The sequence below is a fragment of the Gossypium arboreum genome, chromosome 7, assembly GCF_025698485.1.
Source record: "Gossypium arboreum isolate Shixiya-1 chromosome 7, ASM2569848v2, whole genome shotgun sequence".
Lineage (NCBI taxonomy): Eukaryota > Viridiplantae > Streptophyta > Magnoliopsida > Malvales > Malvaceae > Gossypium > Gossypium arboreum.
Window position 1 is genome coordinate 60400992 of NC_069076.1, and position 19427 is coordinate 60420418.

The 19427-nt window shown below is 31.2% G+C and overlaps 1 protein-coding gene, 1 long non-coding RNA gene and 1 other non-coding gene across 3 annotated transcripts; all 3 read left to right on the forward strand.

Moving 5' to 3' along the window:
* The first annotated feature begins 2863 nt into the window (after window positions 1-2863).
* On the forward strand, window positions 2864-2970 carry LOC128295985 (small nucleolar RNA R71). Its single transcript, XR_008286533.1, has one exon. It is a non-coding gene; the product is annotated as a small nucleolar RNA R71 (small nucleolar RNA).
* A 7946-nt stretch (window positions 2971-10916) lies between these two features.
* On the forward strand, window positions 10917-18175 carry LOC108476795 (cytokinin riboside 5'-monophosphate phosphoribohydrolase LOG5-like). The gene is made up of 5 exons (XM_053030990.1): window positions 10917-11036; window positions 17481-17578; window positions 17685-17715; window positions 17815-17920; window positions 18030-18175. The coding sequence occupies exons 1-5, from the start codon at window positions 10917-10919 to the stop codon at window positions 18173-18175; spliced, it is 501 nt and encodes a 166-aa protein (XP_052886950.1).
* On the forward strand, window positions 13691-15056 carry LOC128295566 (uncharacterized). Its single transcript, XR_008286088.1, has 4 exons — window positions 13691-13963; window positions 14098-14160; window positions 14242-14296; window positions 14901-15056. It is a non-coding gene; the product is annotated as an uncharacterized LOC128295566 (long non-coding RNA).
* Window positions 18176-19427: the final 1252 nt, after the last annotated feature.

Sequence of the window (19427 nt, forward strand, 5' to 3'; positions counted from 1 at the left end):
GGGAAGGGGGTTATTCAGAGTTGGAAGGTGCGTCTGTGGCTCGAGTAAGGGGACAATAGGGGTGAGGGATGGTTAACGACAGCCGGAGTATGGGGGCGTGAGGGTGTTGCGGCGGCTAGGGTTGAAGAGTTTGAGAAGAAGACAAAAGATAAAAATTGAAAATGAATTAGGGATTTAATAGGTAACACGGTTGTGTGAGGCCCGTGTTGGGCCACACGGCCGTGTCATACATCCGTGTGGTCTCCTGTTCAGCCTGTGTCAATTAAAAATGAAAGCTCAGTCTTTACACGGCTTAGGACACGCCCATGTGTCCAGGCCGTGTACAATCTCTTTCACTTCTCCCACGCCTTGTGACCTATCACACGCCTGTGTGCCTTCCCCCACGGCCAAGTGTCTTGCCCGTGTAACTTTCTGACTTGTTTTAAATTTGAAAAATTAAGCTCTAGGTTTCACACAACCTAAGACACGCCCGTGTGTCAAGGCCTTGTGGTCCACCAACCGTGTCACACGCCTGTGTGGACTATGTTAAGCCGTGTCTCTGTCGAGTTTTAGAAAAATTAAGTCTCAGGCTCCACACAGCCAAGGACATGCCCTTATGTCCAGGCCATGTGGATTACACGGGCGTGTCGCTCGGCCATGTAACTCACTGTCGATTTTCTTCAATTTTTAAAACTAAGTCAAAAGATCTACACGGCCAAGAACATGCCGTTTGTCCAGGCAGTGTGGCTTTTAAAAATCAATTTTTTTAATTTTAATAAAAAATATTATGATATAAATTTAAGAAATTAGTCGTGTTAGCACTCGGGTTGCCTCCCTAGAAGCTCTTATTTATCTAAGCTCGACTTACCTCGTATTCGCACAGTCATGGTAGTTCGCGGAGTTGGGACTCTTTTTGCTCACTATCAATTCTTTTATTCAAATAAAGTTTGAGTCGAGTAATATTTACCTTGAGAGTGCCGAATTCAAAATGCTTTACTTCGATTGTACCGTATAGGAAGACATTGAGTTCCATAAAAGGGGTTGCTCCGTTCGCATTAAGCTCTGAAGTGGCAATTCGAGGGTACTTCTTATCCAACAGTACCTGGCCCCCAACCATAAATTGGTGTGTTCCATCCACATGCTCGTCAAAATTTCATTTTGTTTCTGCATTGTGTATTATTGGTTTCTCCTTGCCATGTATCCGCCATTTATCTAGTTCATTGATTTGTAGCCTTCGTGCTTCATGAGTTGTTCTATTTTTGTCGCATGAGGTGGAATGTGGCTCTATCACATTTTTTTGAGAGATTTCCTGCAAAGAAGGTTGAGCCACAAGGTTACTTATATTAATAGGACTCATATAATCATCTTGATTACTAGATAACTTAGGAAAATCACGAGCTTGGAGTTTTATCATTTCATCGCCTACACGAAGTATTAATTCTCCTGTACCAACATCAATGATAGTTCTAGCAGTTGCTAAAAAGGGTCGTCCTAAAATTAAAGGTACGTCACTATCCTCATCCATGTCTAAAACAAAAAAATCAACTGGGAATATAAATTTATCAATTTTAACAAATACGTCTTCAACAATACCCCTAGGAAATCTAATAGTTCTATTTGCCAATTGAATGTTCATCCTAGTTTGTTTGGGTTTCTCGAGACCTAGTTGTTTAAACATTTCATAAGTCATGGCATTAATACTCGCCTCTAAATCAGCTAAAGCATTACTAACATTTAAACTACCAATTAAACAAGGAATAGTAAAACTCCCTAGATCTTTCAACTTATTGGGTAGTTTGTTTGCAAGATAGCTGAGCAAAAAACTACATTTAACTTCATGTGCAACGAATCATCTAACTTCCATTTGTTTTCTAAAAGCTCCTTTAAATATTTTACGGAATTATGCATCTACAAAAGAGCTTCAATAAACGGTAAGTTAATATGCAACTTTTTTAGAAGTTTATGAAATTTACCAAATTTTTCATTTATGTGGTCTTTCTTTATCGCATTTGGGTATGGCACACGAGGTTTATACTCCTTACCTGCCAGTTTTTGTACACTGTGGCTCACCTCAACCTTACCTTGACTTACCACACTTTCCTGCCTTAGTTTTGGTTCTGGTTCAACTAACCCTTCCTCAACCGTAATTGCATGAAGCTGCTCCCTTGGGTTAGTTTTAGTGTTGCTAGGCAAGCTACCTTGTGGTCTCTCTAAAATCATCTTTGCAAAATGTCCTATCTGGTTCTCGAGTCCTTGTATCGACACTTGTTGATTTTTAAGTGCGATTTCAGTGTTTTAGAAACGGGTTTCTGACACTGAAATAAACTTTGTCAGCATCTCCTCAAGGTTTGGCTTCTTCTTTTGCTAGTATGGTTGTTGTTGAAAGCCTGGAGGGGGTTGTTGTCTTTGATTTCCTTGACCACCCTAAGAAAAATTAGGATGGCTCCTCCATCCTCCATTATAAGTGTTACTATAAGGATTATTCTAAGGTCTAGAATTATTACCCATATGGTTGACTTGTTCGTTCTCTATGCTAGGGTTGTAGGATAGACATTCTGGATTATTCATCCCTCCTCCATTTGTATCGCACTGCATCACCAGATGTACCTGCATAGAACCATATAAACCATTAATCTTTTTATTCAAAACTTGTACCTGATTTGACAACATGGTGACCGTATCTATGTTAAAAACAACGGCTACTTTCATCGGCTTCATTCTCATGACTTGCCACTGATAATTATTCAGTGACATCTCTTCTATAACCTCATAAGCTACTTCAGGAGTTTTATTATTCAGAGTCCCACCGAAGGCTGTATCGATCAATTACCTAGTTGAGGGGTTGAAACCATTGTAGAAAGTCTGAACCTGTAGCCATAAAGGTAACCCATGGTGAGGGTACCTTCTCAATAAGTCCTTATACCTCTCCCATGCATCATATAGAGTTTTTAAATCCATTTGTACAAAGGAGGAGATATTATTCCTCAACTTAGTTGTCTTAGCAGGCGGAAAATACTTTAATAAGAACTTTTCAGTCATTTGCTCCCATGTGGTGATAGAACCTCGTAGTAGAGAGTTCAACCACTATTTAGCCTTATTTCTCAATGAGAAGGAAAACAATCATAATCAAATGGCATCGTTAGAAACATCATTTATCTTAAAAGTATCGTAGAATTCCAAAAAGTTGGCCAAATGAGTATTTGGATTTTCATCTTGCAAACCATCGAACTGAACAAATTGTTGGATCATCTGAATAGTGCTCGGCTTCAGTTCGAAGTTATTTGCAACAATAGCAGGTCTCTCAATACTCGATTTAGCCCTAGTTAAATTAGGCTTGGCATAGTCATACATAGTACGAGAAATAGGATTTTTAGCAACCATAGGAGGTAGCTGATTATTCTGATTTTCAACCATCTCCTCAGTGATATTAATAACATCTTCTTGCACTTCCACTATACTCTGTTGACTCTGCCTTACTTCTCTACGATTTCTACAAGCTGTGTTTTCAATCTCATTGTCAAATACTATAGGTTCGGACGGGTCTATTCTAGTCATATACTAAAGGAACCTACCAGAACTAAACAAAACAAGAATTTAGAAAACAAAAATAAAAACTAAAATGCAATAAAAGTAAAAATCGTTAAATTAATAAAAATCTAGTGTTCCTAATATTTTAGTCCTTGGAAACGGCTCCAAAAACTTGATGATGATTCACTTAACTAACTAAAATCATGACAAAGGCAAGCGCACCTATCGAATAGCAGTATAGTTATGGTGAGTCGGGAATATCATACCCACAAGAACTAAAAGTACTAGTAATTACTATCTTTTTATTATCTAGCTGATAAATTGAAGGAATTGTTTTTAATCTAAAATTATCTAAATTAATTATTAAGACACAATAGAGAATTAAGTAAGAAAATATTCGAATGAACCAATGAAAGAGACAATACCCAGGAAAGAATTCATCTAGACTTCACTTATTATTCTGAATCTAAATTAAACGATTTATTCACTTGCCTGATTCGTAGAAATCCCTAAATTATATTAATCTCTTTCAAGAGTAAAAATAACTGACTTTAGGTTGATTAATTGAAATCTCTTTCTAATTAAAACCCCTATTGTCGCATTAACTCGATCTATGGATTCTTGTATTAGATTTGACTCTAATTCGGTAGACTTATGTCGTTCTATTTCTAGGATTGCATGCAACTCCACTAAATTATGCCAGATCTACTCTTAAGTAGGGACTTTTGCTCCACTGAAATAAGCACATCAATCAAGAATTAATATCCTGAAAACTTTAAAACATGGAATAAGCACACATAATTGAGATCAAGAAATCAAGTATTTATCATGTAATTCAAAATTAAATAACAAGATCCATCATAGGTTTCATCTTCCCTAGGTATCTAGGGAATTTAGTTCATACTTTGGGAGGAAAACATCTCAAAATTAAGAAAACAAAAAAAATAAAGAAACCCAAAAACTTCTAGAGAAGTTGACTGGAGATATTCAATCCTGAAGGAGATCTTGCTTCTAAGTTGATTCTGATGGCGTCCTTTGGGTAATTTTTGTGCTCTACTCTGCGTGCTCCCTTAAGTCTTCTTCTAGTATGTATTTATAAACTTTAGAATGCTCAGAAACCTTAAAAATTGGCTTTTTTCGCGTGTTAGGGAAATAGGGTTTGAAATCGACATAGGCTATCACATGGCCGTGTGGCCAGCCCTTGTGGCTCACACGGGTATTGCTCAGTTCATGTAGGAATGCCCAGGCCATGTGGTTCCTAAAAATAGCTCATTTTGTCCAATTTTGACCCCCTTTTTTACTCTTTTTGCTCCCCTATGCTCTCCAAGTATAGAAACATGAAATTAAAGGATTAGGAGCATCAAATTCACTCAATTATATAATAAATCATCCAAAAACATGCCAAGCATGGGTTTAAAACATGTTACTTTTATGGTTTATCAAGGCCAATATTATTTTTGAGTATTTTATTTTTTTCAAAATAATAATATTTTAATTTAGTCTATAATTTTAAGGCTATCTTAGGAATGGATTAGTTGATTATTCATGATGTAGTAGTGCATTAAAGTTAGAACAGATTGATTTGAGATGTCAGAACAAGGTATTGATTTTTATTGAATCTTCTAAGCTTAATTGTATTTTAAATATGATTTCGGTGATATCCGCACAGAAACTGATTTGAAACTCTATAGTTTATTTTTAGTTCCTAATTTTTGAGTTCTAGAGTATTTGAAATGAAAGTTGATCAATTACTGATAGTTTGAAAGTTTACAGATGTTTATCTAAAGAAATTGTTGAGTTTACTACCAGAATGAGAAGTCGAGCTTGTTATAGAATTAGTGTCCAAGACTTCTGGGATTGTTGTCGCTTTGTATAGAATGACTTCAACTGAATTAAAAGAATTAAAAGCTTAGTTGCAAGAATTAATTGGTAGAGCTTTAATTCGACCGAGTGTATCACCTTGAGGCACACATGTTCTATTTGTGAAAAAGAAAGAAGAGTTGATGAGATTGTATATAGATTATCAATAGTTGAATAAGTCACGATAATGAGTAAATATTCTTTGCCTCGTATTGATAATTTATTCGATTAGCTGAAAAGTGATACAGTGATCTCGAGGATAGATAGCTAATCTGGTTATTATCGACTGTGAGATTAAGACATGGATGTATCGGAGATAATATCCAGAACTAATTATGAACACTACGAGTTTTTAGTAATGCCTTTCAGATTGTTTAATACTCTTGTGACATTTATGGATATGATGAATCGAGTTTTTCAGCTATATCTCAAGAAACAAATTAACAAGAATTTCTTGATAATTGTATTGCTGATGAAGAAGCTATTTTAGGAATGTTTAAGCTGTTTGATTAGATAAGTTACAACATAGTGTTAATAAGTTGAAAACTTTATTGACAGAAGCTCTTGTACTAATTTAGCCTAAATCTAGTAAAGAATTCATTGTTTATAGTAATTCTTCATTCAGATGACCTTAAATCATGTTGGGTCAATTATTACAAAGTTGAGAGTTATATCATTAATTCTTCAGATAAATTGTGAGATGTGAAGAGAATATTAGAATTTATTAGCTTAATGAGAACAGATTCAGAATGATCATATCACTAATTTTAGTACGGATTGTGATAATAGTTTATATTTCTGAAATCAAATATATGTATTGAACAATTTTAAAATTATACAAGACATCTTACGAGAGGCATATTGTAGTGATTGGGTGAATCAGTCAAATGTGACAAACTGTGAAATGCCTTGAAACAAAGTTACTGATAACTGGGAAGAAAATGTGAAATTTTAGAGTTTGTATTGAGATATCTAGTATGTCAAAGTTGAATATCAAATCTTATCTGAGCTGTTACGAATTTTTGAAATTTTTGATGGTATATAAAGGCGAGTTGATGGATTCCGTATTTGTATTATCTTTGACATTGAGAAAAGAAAAATCAATCAGGATTATTATTGTCAGACTAATGAAAATAACTCATTTTTTTATTCCAATTAGAACAGGTTATTCGTTTGAAAGCTAGTTGAATTGTATGTATCCTAAATTCTCGAAGCTATGGCGCAAACAGATGGAAAGTTGAAACAGGTGATTTAGATTCTGGAGGATATATATTATAGTGATATATCATCAAGTTCTATGAATTGAACGAGAACAAACTAGAGGAGACATGTTTGACTTGGAAGACAAAAGAGCCTATGAGTTTACAATAACCAAACTTATTCCAGGTAAGAAATTTCGAGGACAAAATTTTCTAAGGGAGGAGAGTTGTAACAACCCATTTTTCAGTGGTGTGGGAAATGATGGGTTCAAGGCCAGAAATCCAACGAGTAAGTCCGTAAATATTATTATTTAATATTTACGAGTCAATTATAGAATTATGTTGAAATTTGATTTAATGATTTTTGTTAATTGGACGAATAGTTAATTTCAAGTGATTTATCCCTAAAGTAAAGTGATTTTAGAAAGTGAGGTATTGGGCTCTCATTTTTGTAAACCAAGTTCGTAATATTATTATTAAATAGTTACGGAGCTATTATAGAGGTAAATTGAAGTTTGGTTTGAAAATTTTAATGATTTGATAGTTAATTAAAGAAGAAAGGACTAAATCGTAAAAATTGTAAAAGTTGTATGCTATTGATTTTTCTTAACCAAATAGCTCATGTGAGTAGGCCCACTTCACAGCTCGTGTGAGCATTACAGATATGTTTACAGTTACATATATAGACACACTTTGTGTGAGCATGGCTCTTGTGGATCCGATGTTGCTTCATTTGGTTCAATAGGTAATAAAGGCTTAAACAAATAAACTTAATTATATAAAATGATATGAAATTATAATAGATGGAATGTAAAGTGTTGGCGTAAGATCTTTGAAGGTATGAATGTTACATATTAGAGATGTGATGAATGTTATGTATATGGATATGCTCTCAGTATATGTTTCTTCATATGGATGTTTGATGTTTCATTATTAAACTCACTAACTTGTGAGGTAGGTGTTGTAATAGGAAATGAATAATCTCTTAAGCATGTCAAATAAATTATGTATGAATTATATAAATAGAGCCTATTTGGTAAGTTTATGTTTAAGATTTTATACGAGCTTACTAAGCACTATTTGCTTACGTTAGTTGTTTTCTTTGTTTGTAGATTATCAGAAAGCTCGACCGGTTGGAACCTAGTCAGATAACATACATACTATCCGTCCTTTACTTTGATAGATTTTGGTTATTATGTTGATGATTATAAATGGCATGTAATAGGAGCTTTTATTCTATTTAGTCAATATGATATGTTTTAAGCTTATGCCTAGCTTAATTGTATATATATACATATGTCATTGATTTTGACTTGTAAATGTCTATGCAAATTTGTTTCTTTGGTCATTGATTCATACCTTTCGAAGTAGGTGACACATGGTAGAATTCGGATGTGAATGGAATGGTCAATTAGTATGTGTGATGTATGTTTAAGGTTAGTCTTTTAAGATTGAGATTGTATTGATTTGGTATATGAATTGTGGTACCAATGAGGGCACATTGGATAGGCATTTAGATTGAATGATATGTGTATGTTTTGGCATGTTTTGGGCTTGTTTAGATGTGTTTTGAATGGGTATGCATGTGGTTCAAGTAAACACAATTTGGTAAACTTGCTTTTGAAGGTATATTTTGGGACACATAGCCTGAGACACGAGCTATCACACGACCGTGTGTCACACATGGTCTCCTCACACGGCCGTATGTCTTTTGATTTTTAGGGGCAGGTTGGTCCACACAGTCGTATGGCTTCACTTCTAATACAAACAGATGCGGATATGCAGACATACGGTCGTATACTGGGACACAGCCATGTGTCCCATACTTCGAATTGTACATGACTATGTCTTCAAGCCACACAGCCTTGGCTTTGTCACACAGCTTGGCCACATGGTCGTGTGACCCCTATTTCCAAAATTTTCTAATTTTTCTAGAAATTTTTCTTTTTTTTCAAATTAGTCCCTCAATGTTCCCAATCTATTTTTAAGGCCCTGTATGCTCGATTTAAGTTGAATAATAGTTTCTGTTTGAAGTTAAATATTTTAATTTATACTATAATACTCTGTAACCCTAAACTGACAATGGAGACAAATTAAAAGTGTTACATGTATTTTTAAGTGTGGAAATCCTTTAACCTTTTACCTATAAATAGTGGGCTCATGATTGAAAGTGTGCTTATTATATATTAGTGTAATGGTTTCTAAGTCAAAGTCAAATATGTTACTATCATATATATGACAAGGTTTTTTAGTATTATAAAGTGTTCTATTATTAATAATAATAATTTGATTTTTCTAAGTCAAAGTCAAATATGTTACTATTATTATGCTGGTGAATGTTTATGCTCATCTTCTTTCTAAGTTTTCTAGATTAAAAGCCCAAACTTTAACTCTTTTCTTTGCAAAGCTCAAATTTTTATGAAATTTATGTCTATGATTTGTGTTTCTCTCGGCTTAAATAATGTAATGGGTAACTAAATTTTAAGGGGTTGGTTGATAGAAATGTGGTAAGCTGATTTTTGGATAAAGGGATTAAATTGTAATAAATTGAACTAAACCTAATGAACTTTAAAACTTGGAATTGATGACTCTAAGGGAAGATTTAGACAAGTGAAACTGAGAGGTAATCTTGTTGAGAACCAAAGTTTTTTCTTATGGCAACACCAAAGTCCTCACTACCGATAGAATTGGATCATCCATGATTTTCATATCAATCAGGACAGACATGAGATAGACTTGGCAAATAATCAAAATAATATATTTCTTGGTTTGAACCAGTGCTCAAAACTCCAATTCTTGCAATAAGCATTATTACATTGTTGAAGAACCAAACTCGAGTATCATGCCTCTCTTTCAATGATGTCATAAAAAAAGTGCCTGAATTCAAGAAGGATGATCATGTTCTATATCTACTAATCCAGCAGCTGTTGAGTGATATATCATTGTGCATGGTCAAATAATATTACAACTCTTTGCAAAGTACTTTTTTTTTCATTATTCAATTATTGTTTTTATTTATTTTATTTAAACCTAATTTGTTTCATTATATTTTGAATTTCTATCGATGAGTATTTTATTAAGGATTTGATTTCCTGTTAGTTTCCAAATAGGTAAAAAATTTTAATATAATACTCGAATTAATTTTCTAATTTCCAAGAATTTCTCAACAACCAAACATGACTTTAAATTTCTCAGTTTTTGTTGTTTAACATCGACTTTAAATTGCATTCTGAAAAACCAAACAACAAAAGAAACAAAGAAAAAATAAATTTGCTAAAAATAAATTAAAGGCCTATTGTTTTCTGAATAACGTTTGATACTTATTCGGACAACTTTTCTTTCGAAAATGGGTTATTTTCATTTTAAAATTATGAAGTCAGTTTTCTAAAAAAGGGCTTTGGGAGGGGTGGGCTGTAAATAAACAATCAACAATCAACTCACATTAATTACTCACATGAAATTAAATTTAAATAACCCTTAAATAACCTTTAAAATATTTAAGAATTGAGTTAAAATTGTATCTAGTTAAAATATTTTAAAATATTTCCTAATTTTTAAAATTATAAGGTCAGTTTTCTAAGGCATATGTTCTTTCACATTAATCATTATAATTATTTTTCTTATGTTTTTACCAATTGTTCTTACTCCAGAGTTGAAGGAATAATACCTTAATTACTGCAAAATAAGTATGTATTGATAAGTTGTTAAGACCAAATGTAGAGCAATTGTGATAATTTTATTTTCATTATTCAATTATTATTTTTCTTATTTTTATTTAAACCTAATTTGTTTCATTATATTTCTGGATTTCTATCGATTATTAGGATTTCAATTCTTATTAATTTCCAAATAGGTAAAACTTTTGACTACAATACTCGAATTAATCTTCTAGTTTCCAAGCATTTCTCAGCAACCAAATAGGACTTTAAATTTCACAGTTATTGTTGTTTAACATCAGCTTTAAATGACATTTTGAAAAACCAAACAACAAAAGAAACAAAGAAAAAATAAATTTGCTAAAAATAAATTAAAGTCCTATTGCTTTCTGAATGACATTTAATAGACTTATTTGGAACACTTTTCTTTTGAAAATGGGTTATTTTCATAATTTTTAAAGTTATAGTCAATTTTTTAAAAAAAGAATGCTTGGGGTGGGTGGGCTGCAAATAAACAATCAACAATCAACTCACATCAATTACCCACAGTACCTCCTGCTGGAGTGAGTATATTAACGAACTTGACCTACACTTCTCTGTCTTTCTTGGTAAGCCATCTTTTGTGTAGAGTAATCGAACAAGGGAACTTAACAAGAATCAATCAAACAAGGGAACTTGACAAGAATCTCTGGAAATGGAAATGGAAGGGGAAGTTGTGAAATTGAGATTCAAGAGTGTATGTGTTTTCTGTGGAAGCAGAACCGGCAAGAGGAAATGTTATACAGATGTTGCTGTTGAATTAGCCCAACAATTGGTACACCCTAATCTTCTCCCTGACATCTCTCTCAACCCTGTATCTTTTCTTTTTGTTCGTCTTAATGGTTTTTTTTCGCTACAACAAAACAAGTTTTTAACAGCATTTTTTGTCCAAACGCCACTATAGATCGAGCATTAGCTGTAGATCGAGCATTAGCGGCGCCTTCTAAAAAATGCCGCTATAGGTCGACCATTAGTGGCACTTTTTGAAAAACGCCACAAAAAAATTAAGCACAACGCCGTTGTTTTGTGTTGAGTTTTAGTGGCATTAGTGGCGCTTTTTGAAAAACGCTGCAAAAAAATTTAGCACAACGCTATTGTTTTGTGTTGAGCTTTAGAGGCATTAGCGGCGCTTTTTGAAAAACGCTGCTATAGATTGAGCATTAGCGGCTGTTTTTAAAAAAATGCCGTTATAGGTCGACCATTAGGGACGGTTTTTGAAAAAATCCGCTATAGGTCGACCATTAGCAGCGCTTTTTGAAAAATGCCGCTATAGATCGAGCTTTAGCGGCGCTTTATGAAAACGCCGTAAAAAACATTTTATCTGTCTATTTATTATTTAACTAGTTTATTTATATTAATTAGGATACAATTTATTTTAATTGAATACTTAAATTCTTCAAAAAAATAATGACACGTAGAAAAATTTGGAAGTAAAAACATAGAAAATATTTGTTAAAATGAAAAAATAAAATATTATTATTTAAAATAATTTTAAAGTTTTTCGGATATATGACTGATTGTTTTTAATTTATATATTAAATAATTTCTTATATAATCGTAAAATAGATAGTATTAATTTTAAAATATTAATTAATTATCGTTAGGGTTTATGGTTTATGGTTTATGGTTTAAGGGTTGGGGTTTAAGGTTTAGGAGTTAGGGATTAATGGTTATGGGTTTATGGTTTATATTTTATGATTTAGGGTTTATGGGGATAGGGGTTAGGGGATAGGGATAGGGGTTTAGGGTTTATATTAATTAGTGTTTTTAATTTATATATTAAATAATTTTTATATAATTGTAAAGAGATAATATTAATTTTAATATATTAAAATTATGATTATAGTTTAAATTATTTAAGAGATAATAGATAAACTTTATATATATTAAATGGTCTAAGATTTAAAGTTTACTTGAGATTTGTTAAATGATGAAATTTTATACAATCAATTAATGCTTTTATATTTAAAAATATTTAATCTAACCCATTTCATATATATATATTTAAATGTTAGATTTAAAAAATTGATAAATAAATAAATAAATAAATAAAGTAATGATTGTTATGGATTGGTAATTATATAGTTAGGGTTTAGGGTGTAGGTTTATGGTCTATGATTTAGGGTTTATGGGCTAGGATTTGGGGTTTGATATTTGGGGTTTAGGGTTTAAAGTTTAATTTTTAGTGTTTAGGGGTAAATATGGTGAACTACTTAACTTGTGTATCTTAGATTTTTATAATATAAATCTAAATAAGATAAATATAAATTATTATTTTAAAATATATATATATATCAAAATGGGTTAAATCCCAAAAGCATACATGAACAATAGTTTAGTGTGCAATTGTATACATGAACTTTAATTTGATCCAGTTCTTGTAAATTATTAACACAATTATTGATATAACATCATTTTATATTTATATATTGCATACATAAATATTTATATTTATTCAATATGAAAATATATTGGTGTATTTATTTTTAAAATATGTATGATTAAATCAAAATTAAAGTTTCAACTATACATTTAAACCACAATTAGAATTTCACGTCTACAATTACACATTAAACCAAAATTTATATATAATTTTGAGATGTATCTCTATCAAAATTTAGGAGTATACATATAATTAAATGCCATTTATATAAAAATCTAAACAACTAATGCGACCATACTTAAAAGAATAATGCTTGTATTGTTGTGTCATTTTGTATTTTTAATTCATTGATTCCATTTTATTTCATTAAAGTTTCCTTTTGTATTTTATATGTTAATTTAAAAATTATAAAAATTTTCAAAAATTTTGACATTTAAAAATAAAAAATAAAACTTAGAAACTTAAAAATTTAATATTTAATATTTTAGTACATATTTCAGTTAAAAGTTCAATATTCAAAATTAAAAAAATTCCAAAAAATTTGAAAGGAAAAATAGAAAAAATATGTTAAAAATGAAAAAAATAAAAATTGAGCAATAGTGGCGTTTTTGGGCAAAACGCCACAAAAAATTGAGCTATAGTGGCGTTTTTGGCAAAAATGCTGTAAAAAATTGAGCTATAATGGTGTTTTTGGTGAAAACACCGCAAAAGACCATTATTTTTTATACCAAAAAGGGGAAATCAAAATCCCGCTCACTCCCAAAAAATAATTTTTGGTTACCCGCTCGTTACTCCCTCTTCTTCTCATCTCCATCGCCACCCCAATCACACTTCTTTTTCCTTTTCATTTCACTGCACTGAATCCACCCACCATAGCTACTCCTTTTCTTTCAATCTGTTAGGGTTTCTTTTAATTCTAGGTAAATCTTTCTCTCTCTTTTTTCCCTTCTTTTAATTTTGGATTAATGCTTTATAATTTTGCTTTTTTTAGGTTTCTGAAATAATGATTCATTTATGTTGTTTTGACAAATTTGTATTAAGAAGTAACGAAATTTTTCCCTTTGATTTGGTGGCTGGAAGATTGAAGAAGGGATTTTATTTATTGGTCTTTTGCAAATATCGCCTTTGTCTTTTGTTTTGATAATTTCACAAGGGTTCAAAGCATCATTGTCTTATGGTTATTTTGGATTTTTAAACTTGTGTGATTATTTGTGTTTCTAGATGTTGGTTTCAATTAGATGAGGCTAACATCTCCATCACCGATGTATAGAGGTATCTTCGCCACGTTCCTCGCAGGTTCAAGACAGGTTTCAGGAAAGGTAGGAAAATGCTAATGTCCTTAGGCTCATTGCTTTCTGATTTTAGTTCCAATGCGTATTCCTGTTCTTGTAAGAAATTTTGGGTTTTTTTTTCTTTCAAAATGTTCTTAATTTTTATTGGGGGTGATGTATAGGTACTGAAACAGCACCAAGGAAGAAGGTTGCAGCAGCTTCTGCTTAAAAGGCAAATTGTAATGGTATGAGGTTTTGTTTTGGATGAAGCCATGTTTATGAGGAAAAATTTAGTTAACTTGATCAATGTTCTTGTTTTGTTTAAGATGCCCTTAAATCAATGGATCAGAAACGGGTTCATGATTTCCTTTTAGATATAAGGTAATGCAGGTTTGGATTTTTAATCCTTTTTCTCATTTTTTTCTAAATTTGTATAATAATATTTTGATTTGAATATTATAGTTATTGTCTGCAATAGATACAAATCTTTCTTTGAATTTGTTTACTTTTTATGCAAATAATCTATTAAAATGTAAAACTTATTAAATTCAAATATTTAATGTATTTAAATATTTAGCTATTGGTTTTTAAATCTGTATTAGCTGTTGGTTTAAAGTCTGTAAACGTACTCGGTTTAATATAAGTTTTCTTTTTTCTTTTTTTTTTTGTTGTGTATAGAGGCATTACGTTTTCCCTTTCACATCACATTCTTTTCAGCTGTTCCCTCTCTAATATACCTGTGATATAGTGGAGTTTGATACAGAGAATTTATAGAAAAGAATAGCCTTCTTTACCAGGACTGATCTATTTTTGTTTGCCCATGACACAGGGTGATTATATTTCTATTTATCTATATAAATATGGTATTAATATCATATACATAATATCATATACATAATCTTGACTTATTATTTTATTAATGGGCAATATGAGAAAGCTTTTTCACTGCATGCTGATGTAAGTATTTTAATGTCTTTGTGCTCAGACTAATATATCTGCCCTTAGCTTGAAGGAATAAGATGAAGGTGTCTATAGGAAGTCCAGGAATGGTGAGTGGGTTAATGCTAAGGATATATCAATGTGCATTTCCTGCTGCTTCCATTGTAGTCATGGTCTCTGCCTTTGATTTCTCTTCCTACACTGCTTTATGGTACTTTCTGTTTTTGCCTTTTCCTTACTTTCGATTCTGCTCTTAAATTTTACGTTTTTAGATTCAACGGTGCTTTTTTCCTTTTGTTTTTCCTCGTTTCGATTTATGTGGAAAATTTAATCTTCTTTTTTATTTTTTGTCATTATATCAGTATTCCGAGGTTTGATGATCAGCGTAATTTTAGGTGAAATTATGTGTTTGAATCGGATTACTTATTTGCTTGGGAGCATAATTTTATTAGGCAAAAACTATGGGTGAAAGATAATTACCTTAGCTAATTTGTAGACTTGTGGATTATTACCTCTTTGAATGTTGGTGCAAATTTGTTTCTAGTGCTAATATTTAAAAGAATCCTACAACTGTTTTTGCTACTCTAGGTGTTCTGTTTTCAATTTATCGGATGTTGATTAGTTTCTAGATTTGAAATCTGGGTATGTTTAGTTTTTAAGTTTAGATCAATTTTGGACCCTATTATTATGCTTTATGTTTCTTATGTCAGCTGAAAAGCTTTGAGTATTGAGCTTGAAGGGTATCATTCCAAATTCCAGTTTTGTGTTTTTGTTAAAAATGGAGATGAATGAGAATTTGCTACCTTCAATTTTAAAGTTTGCTTGCATGAATGTTTAGCCTACCTATTCTTCTGAAATTTTATTCTAAGCTGAATAAGAAGATGTAACAATTGTGTCTAGGGAAATAATAGAAAGTTGGTTGTTTCAAGTGTACCTTTATTCTTAATAGCAAATTTTGTTTCAAACTGAGTGATTATGTTAGGGTTAATAGCACTGCAGGAAAATGAACTGATCTCTATGGAACTTTTCTTCTACTATACATAATGCTGTAATGATGGTTTACAATATAGTGACAGCCTTTAACACAGCCCTTCATTTGTGTTAATGACATTCGAGACAGAAATATAATATAGGTTTGAATGAACTTGAGTGAATAGTTGACTAAAAGTATATAATCTCTTTATGAGTCTTCTTTTTTTCATGTCTAATCCTTCAAATATGTAACTCTGTTGGAACTTGTTCTTGTTCATTTTTGAAGTCTCACGAAGTGTAGGTTTTGTTGTGAAAATGTTGAAAACAGCTATTTTGACGTGTAAAATAGCATTTAAGCTTATCTTCTGTGGAATCTTATAGTTCTATATATTCCTAGGACAGGGGGGAAATTTTAGGTTTGATGGGGTGGAAAGGATGGTTAAAGTAGAGAAGAAATGCACTGCAATAATTGTTATTTTGTGCACTACAATTATTACAAATTACTTATGGAAAATAGGTTTTCATCCATTCTCTAGTTGGACATTTTTTTGCTTCTTTGTTGATGTAACTTGTTTGTGATTTCAGCTCATGAAGCCAAATATATACATGTTTTTATTCTCTGTTTGGTTTTCTATTTGGTTCTCTTGTAAAATGAATATAAACGTTGAAAGAATTGTCAATTTCTTTTAATTTTTTGCTTGTGCGTGTTCCTTGAGTAGCAATTCAGATGAGGTTACAAATGGCAATAGAGGTTAGAGACAGTCTTGAGATAGCTCACACTGCGGAGGACTTCTCTAAATTATATGCAGGCATTGCAATACTTTGGCTTCATCTAAGCTTGAACCAGCCCTCTGTTGTATATTGTTTCTTCTTCTTTTCTGATCTTTTTCCTTTGATTAATGAGAGTTGATGATGATTTGACATTCCTTTCTCACCAGGATGAATTTTGTTTTAGAAATAGTAATACTTTGTGAGTGTGTGTGTGTGTGTGTGTGTTTTTTTTATGTATTAAATTACATATTGAATCAATGTTTATGTATTAAATTTAAATTCATTAATTTTTATATTTAGTTTTAAAGTTAAAATTTTATAGAAAATTTAATTTAATTAATATTTTTATTTTTCCTTAAAAGTATATAGTTTAAAGTTTAAATTTCAAAATAAAACATAATATAATATTTATCATAGAAATATATATTATTTAATTAAAATATATATTTTTAAAGGTCATGTTCTTTAGCGACGTTTGTGAGAAAAGTGCCGCTAAAGGTCTATTTATAGTGGCATTTATGGGAAAGCGTCGCTAAAGGTCATGTTCTTTAGCGACGTTTGTGGGAAAAGTAAAGGTCATGTTCTTTAGAGGGGCTTGTGGGAAAAGTGCCGTTAAAGGTCATGTTCTTTAACGGCGTTTGTGATAAAAGCGCCACTAAAGGTCATGTTCTTTAGCGGAGTTTGTGGGAAAAGCGCCGCTAAAGGTCATGTTTTTTAATGGCGTTTCTTTACATAAATGCCACAAAATGTTAGCGGCGTTATTTTTAGCGGAGTTTTTTCAAATAGTTTTAGCGACGTTTATAAGCACCGCTATAGACCAAAAAAACGCCGTTAAAAACCTGTTTTGCTGTAGTGTTTTCTCTGTTGTGTTGTTTTTGGAAAGGTGGCAAGAAGTTTGGACCTTGTTTATGGTGGATGGAGTATTATATTGATGGGTATTGTTTCAAAAACTGTTCACCGTGCTGGAGGGAATGTTATTGGGTACACTTATCACTCATCATCAACCTATCAACTATTCACTTTATTGGTTTTGGTTAATGTATCTCATATTTGTGACCATAAAATTTAGTTATATTCTTGTTAATAGTATCATTCCTAGTACCTTGATGAGGAAAGAGGCGCATATCAATTTCTTCTTCTTCTTTTTTTTTTCTTTTCTTTTCAGATATGAGTCTGTAGCTTTTCAATGATGTCTTGAGTGTATGTTGCATGTGGAGACACATATAACGGGTGAAACGGTAAGGGAAGTGAGACCAATTGGCAACAGGAACCAAAGAAAGGAAGCAATGGCCAACCATTCTGATTGTTTTATTGCCCTACCAAGTCCCATCTACCCTTCTAAATATAATATCCAAATTCACACGTACTTTAGCTTTTCTGTCCAACAAATATAACCAAAAAGTGCTTACTTTGCTCTCTTGTTAGGTATCAGGTGGGTATCGAACTTTGGAGGAGTTACTGGAAGTGATAACTTGGGTTCAGCTGGGTATACATGACAAACCTATCAGGAATAATAATATGGTTATTGTCGAATTAGTAAGGCGATTAATTTGTCGATCTACAAATTCAATCGATTAGATTAAAAAATTATTAAAAAAATAAAAAAAAATATGGTTTGACTAGTTCAATCAATTTTTTAGCCAATTCAATCGGTTCATACTGATTCCCGGTCCAACTGATTCAACTACTTGATCCGGTCCGGTTCAAACAAACATTGGTCATCCTATGGCTTTCCAAACACTCATACAAATGATTCAAATTAAAAGACATTTTATACAAGTTTAAGTTCTAAAAAATTATATATAAGCATAAACATGTACGAGTGTTTGGAATAATTATAATAAAAATTTCTGAAATTATATTATAAAAACAATTTGTAATGAAGTTATAATAAAAATTACATTATTTTAATTCTAAAAAATTCTAAAGTTATAATAAAATGTAAATTATAAAATAATTTATATATTATAAAAAAGTTTGAAATGTAGTTGAGAAGATATTTGCCATTCTAAAACAATATTTCTCATATTAATATCACCTCAGTATAACATAAAAAGGTTCTTATTAATATGTTGCGTATTTCATAATTTCATTCGTAAGTGGAATTAAGATAATCTATACTTTAAATAGTATAGGAAGAACGAGATCTTGTTAATTTTAATAATATAAATTAGATTCAGATGATACTAAGGAGTCTATGTTAAATGTAAAGAAGAAATAACCCAACAAATAAGACATGCTAGAGCAATTAGATAAAATTGCATATGATTTTTTTTTTGCTCTTGTTATTTTTATTAGTAATTGTATTATAGACTATTATCTTAGATGACATATTACATACGATGATTTGATTTCAATTTTTTTACTCATTTAATTTCTTTCATCGTATTAATAATTTTTATAGTAATTAGTTTTAAAAAGAATATAAATTATGTAATTGTATAATTACAATTTATACTACCTAACATAATATAGGGAATTCCAATATAATTACACTCTATCGCTTAAACACGTCTAGGGAATTATAATTCTTTATAATTACAATTACAAGTATACATTAATAAATACATTTTCATTCAATTTATTTTGTGCTGATGTAAAATTTTAATTGATTTACTCTTTTAGTGATATATGCTTTTCTTTAAATGAAAATCACTTGTATGGAAATTATTATTTTATGGTTATTCATATATATATACTTTTCTATGTGATATACAATTATCAGTAAATGATATTTTTTGGAATTTATTACTATTTTAAATAAAAATAATAGTTTTTTAAGTAAAAAAGTTTGAATATGTCAGTAACTATATTTTTAATGAATTTTATT

Coding starts and splice junctions, on each gene's coding strand:
- LOC108476795 (XM_053030990.1), top strand. CDS start 10,917: ATGGAAATGGAAGGGGAAGTTGTGAAATTGAGATTCAAGAGTGTATGT. Junction 17,579..17,684: donor GCTGGAGGGAATGTTATTGG/GTACACTTATCA, acceptor TCTTGTTAATAG/TATCATTCCTAGTACCTTGA. Junction 17,921..18,029: donor TTGTTTTATTGCCCTACCAA/GTCCCATCTACC, acceptor GTTAGGTATCAG/GTGGGTATCGAACTTTGGAG.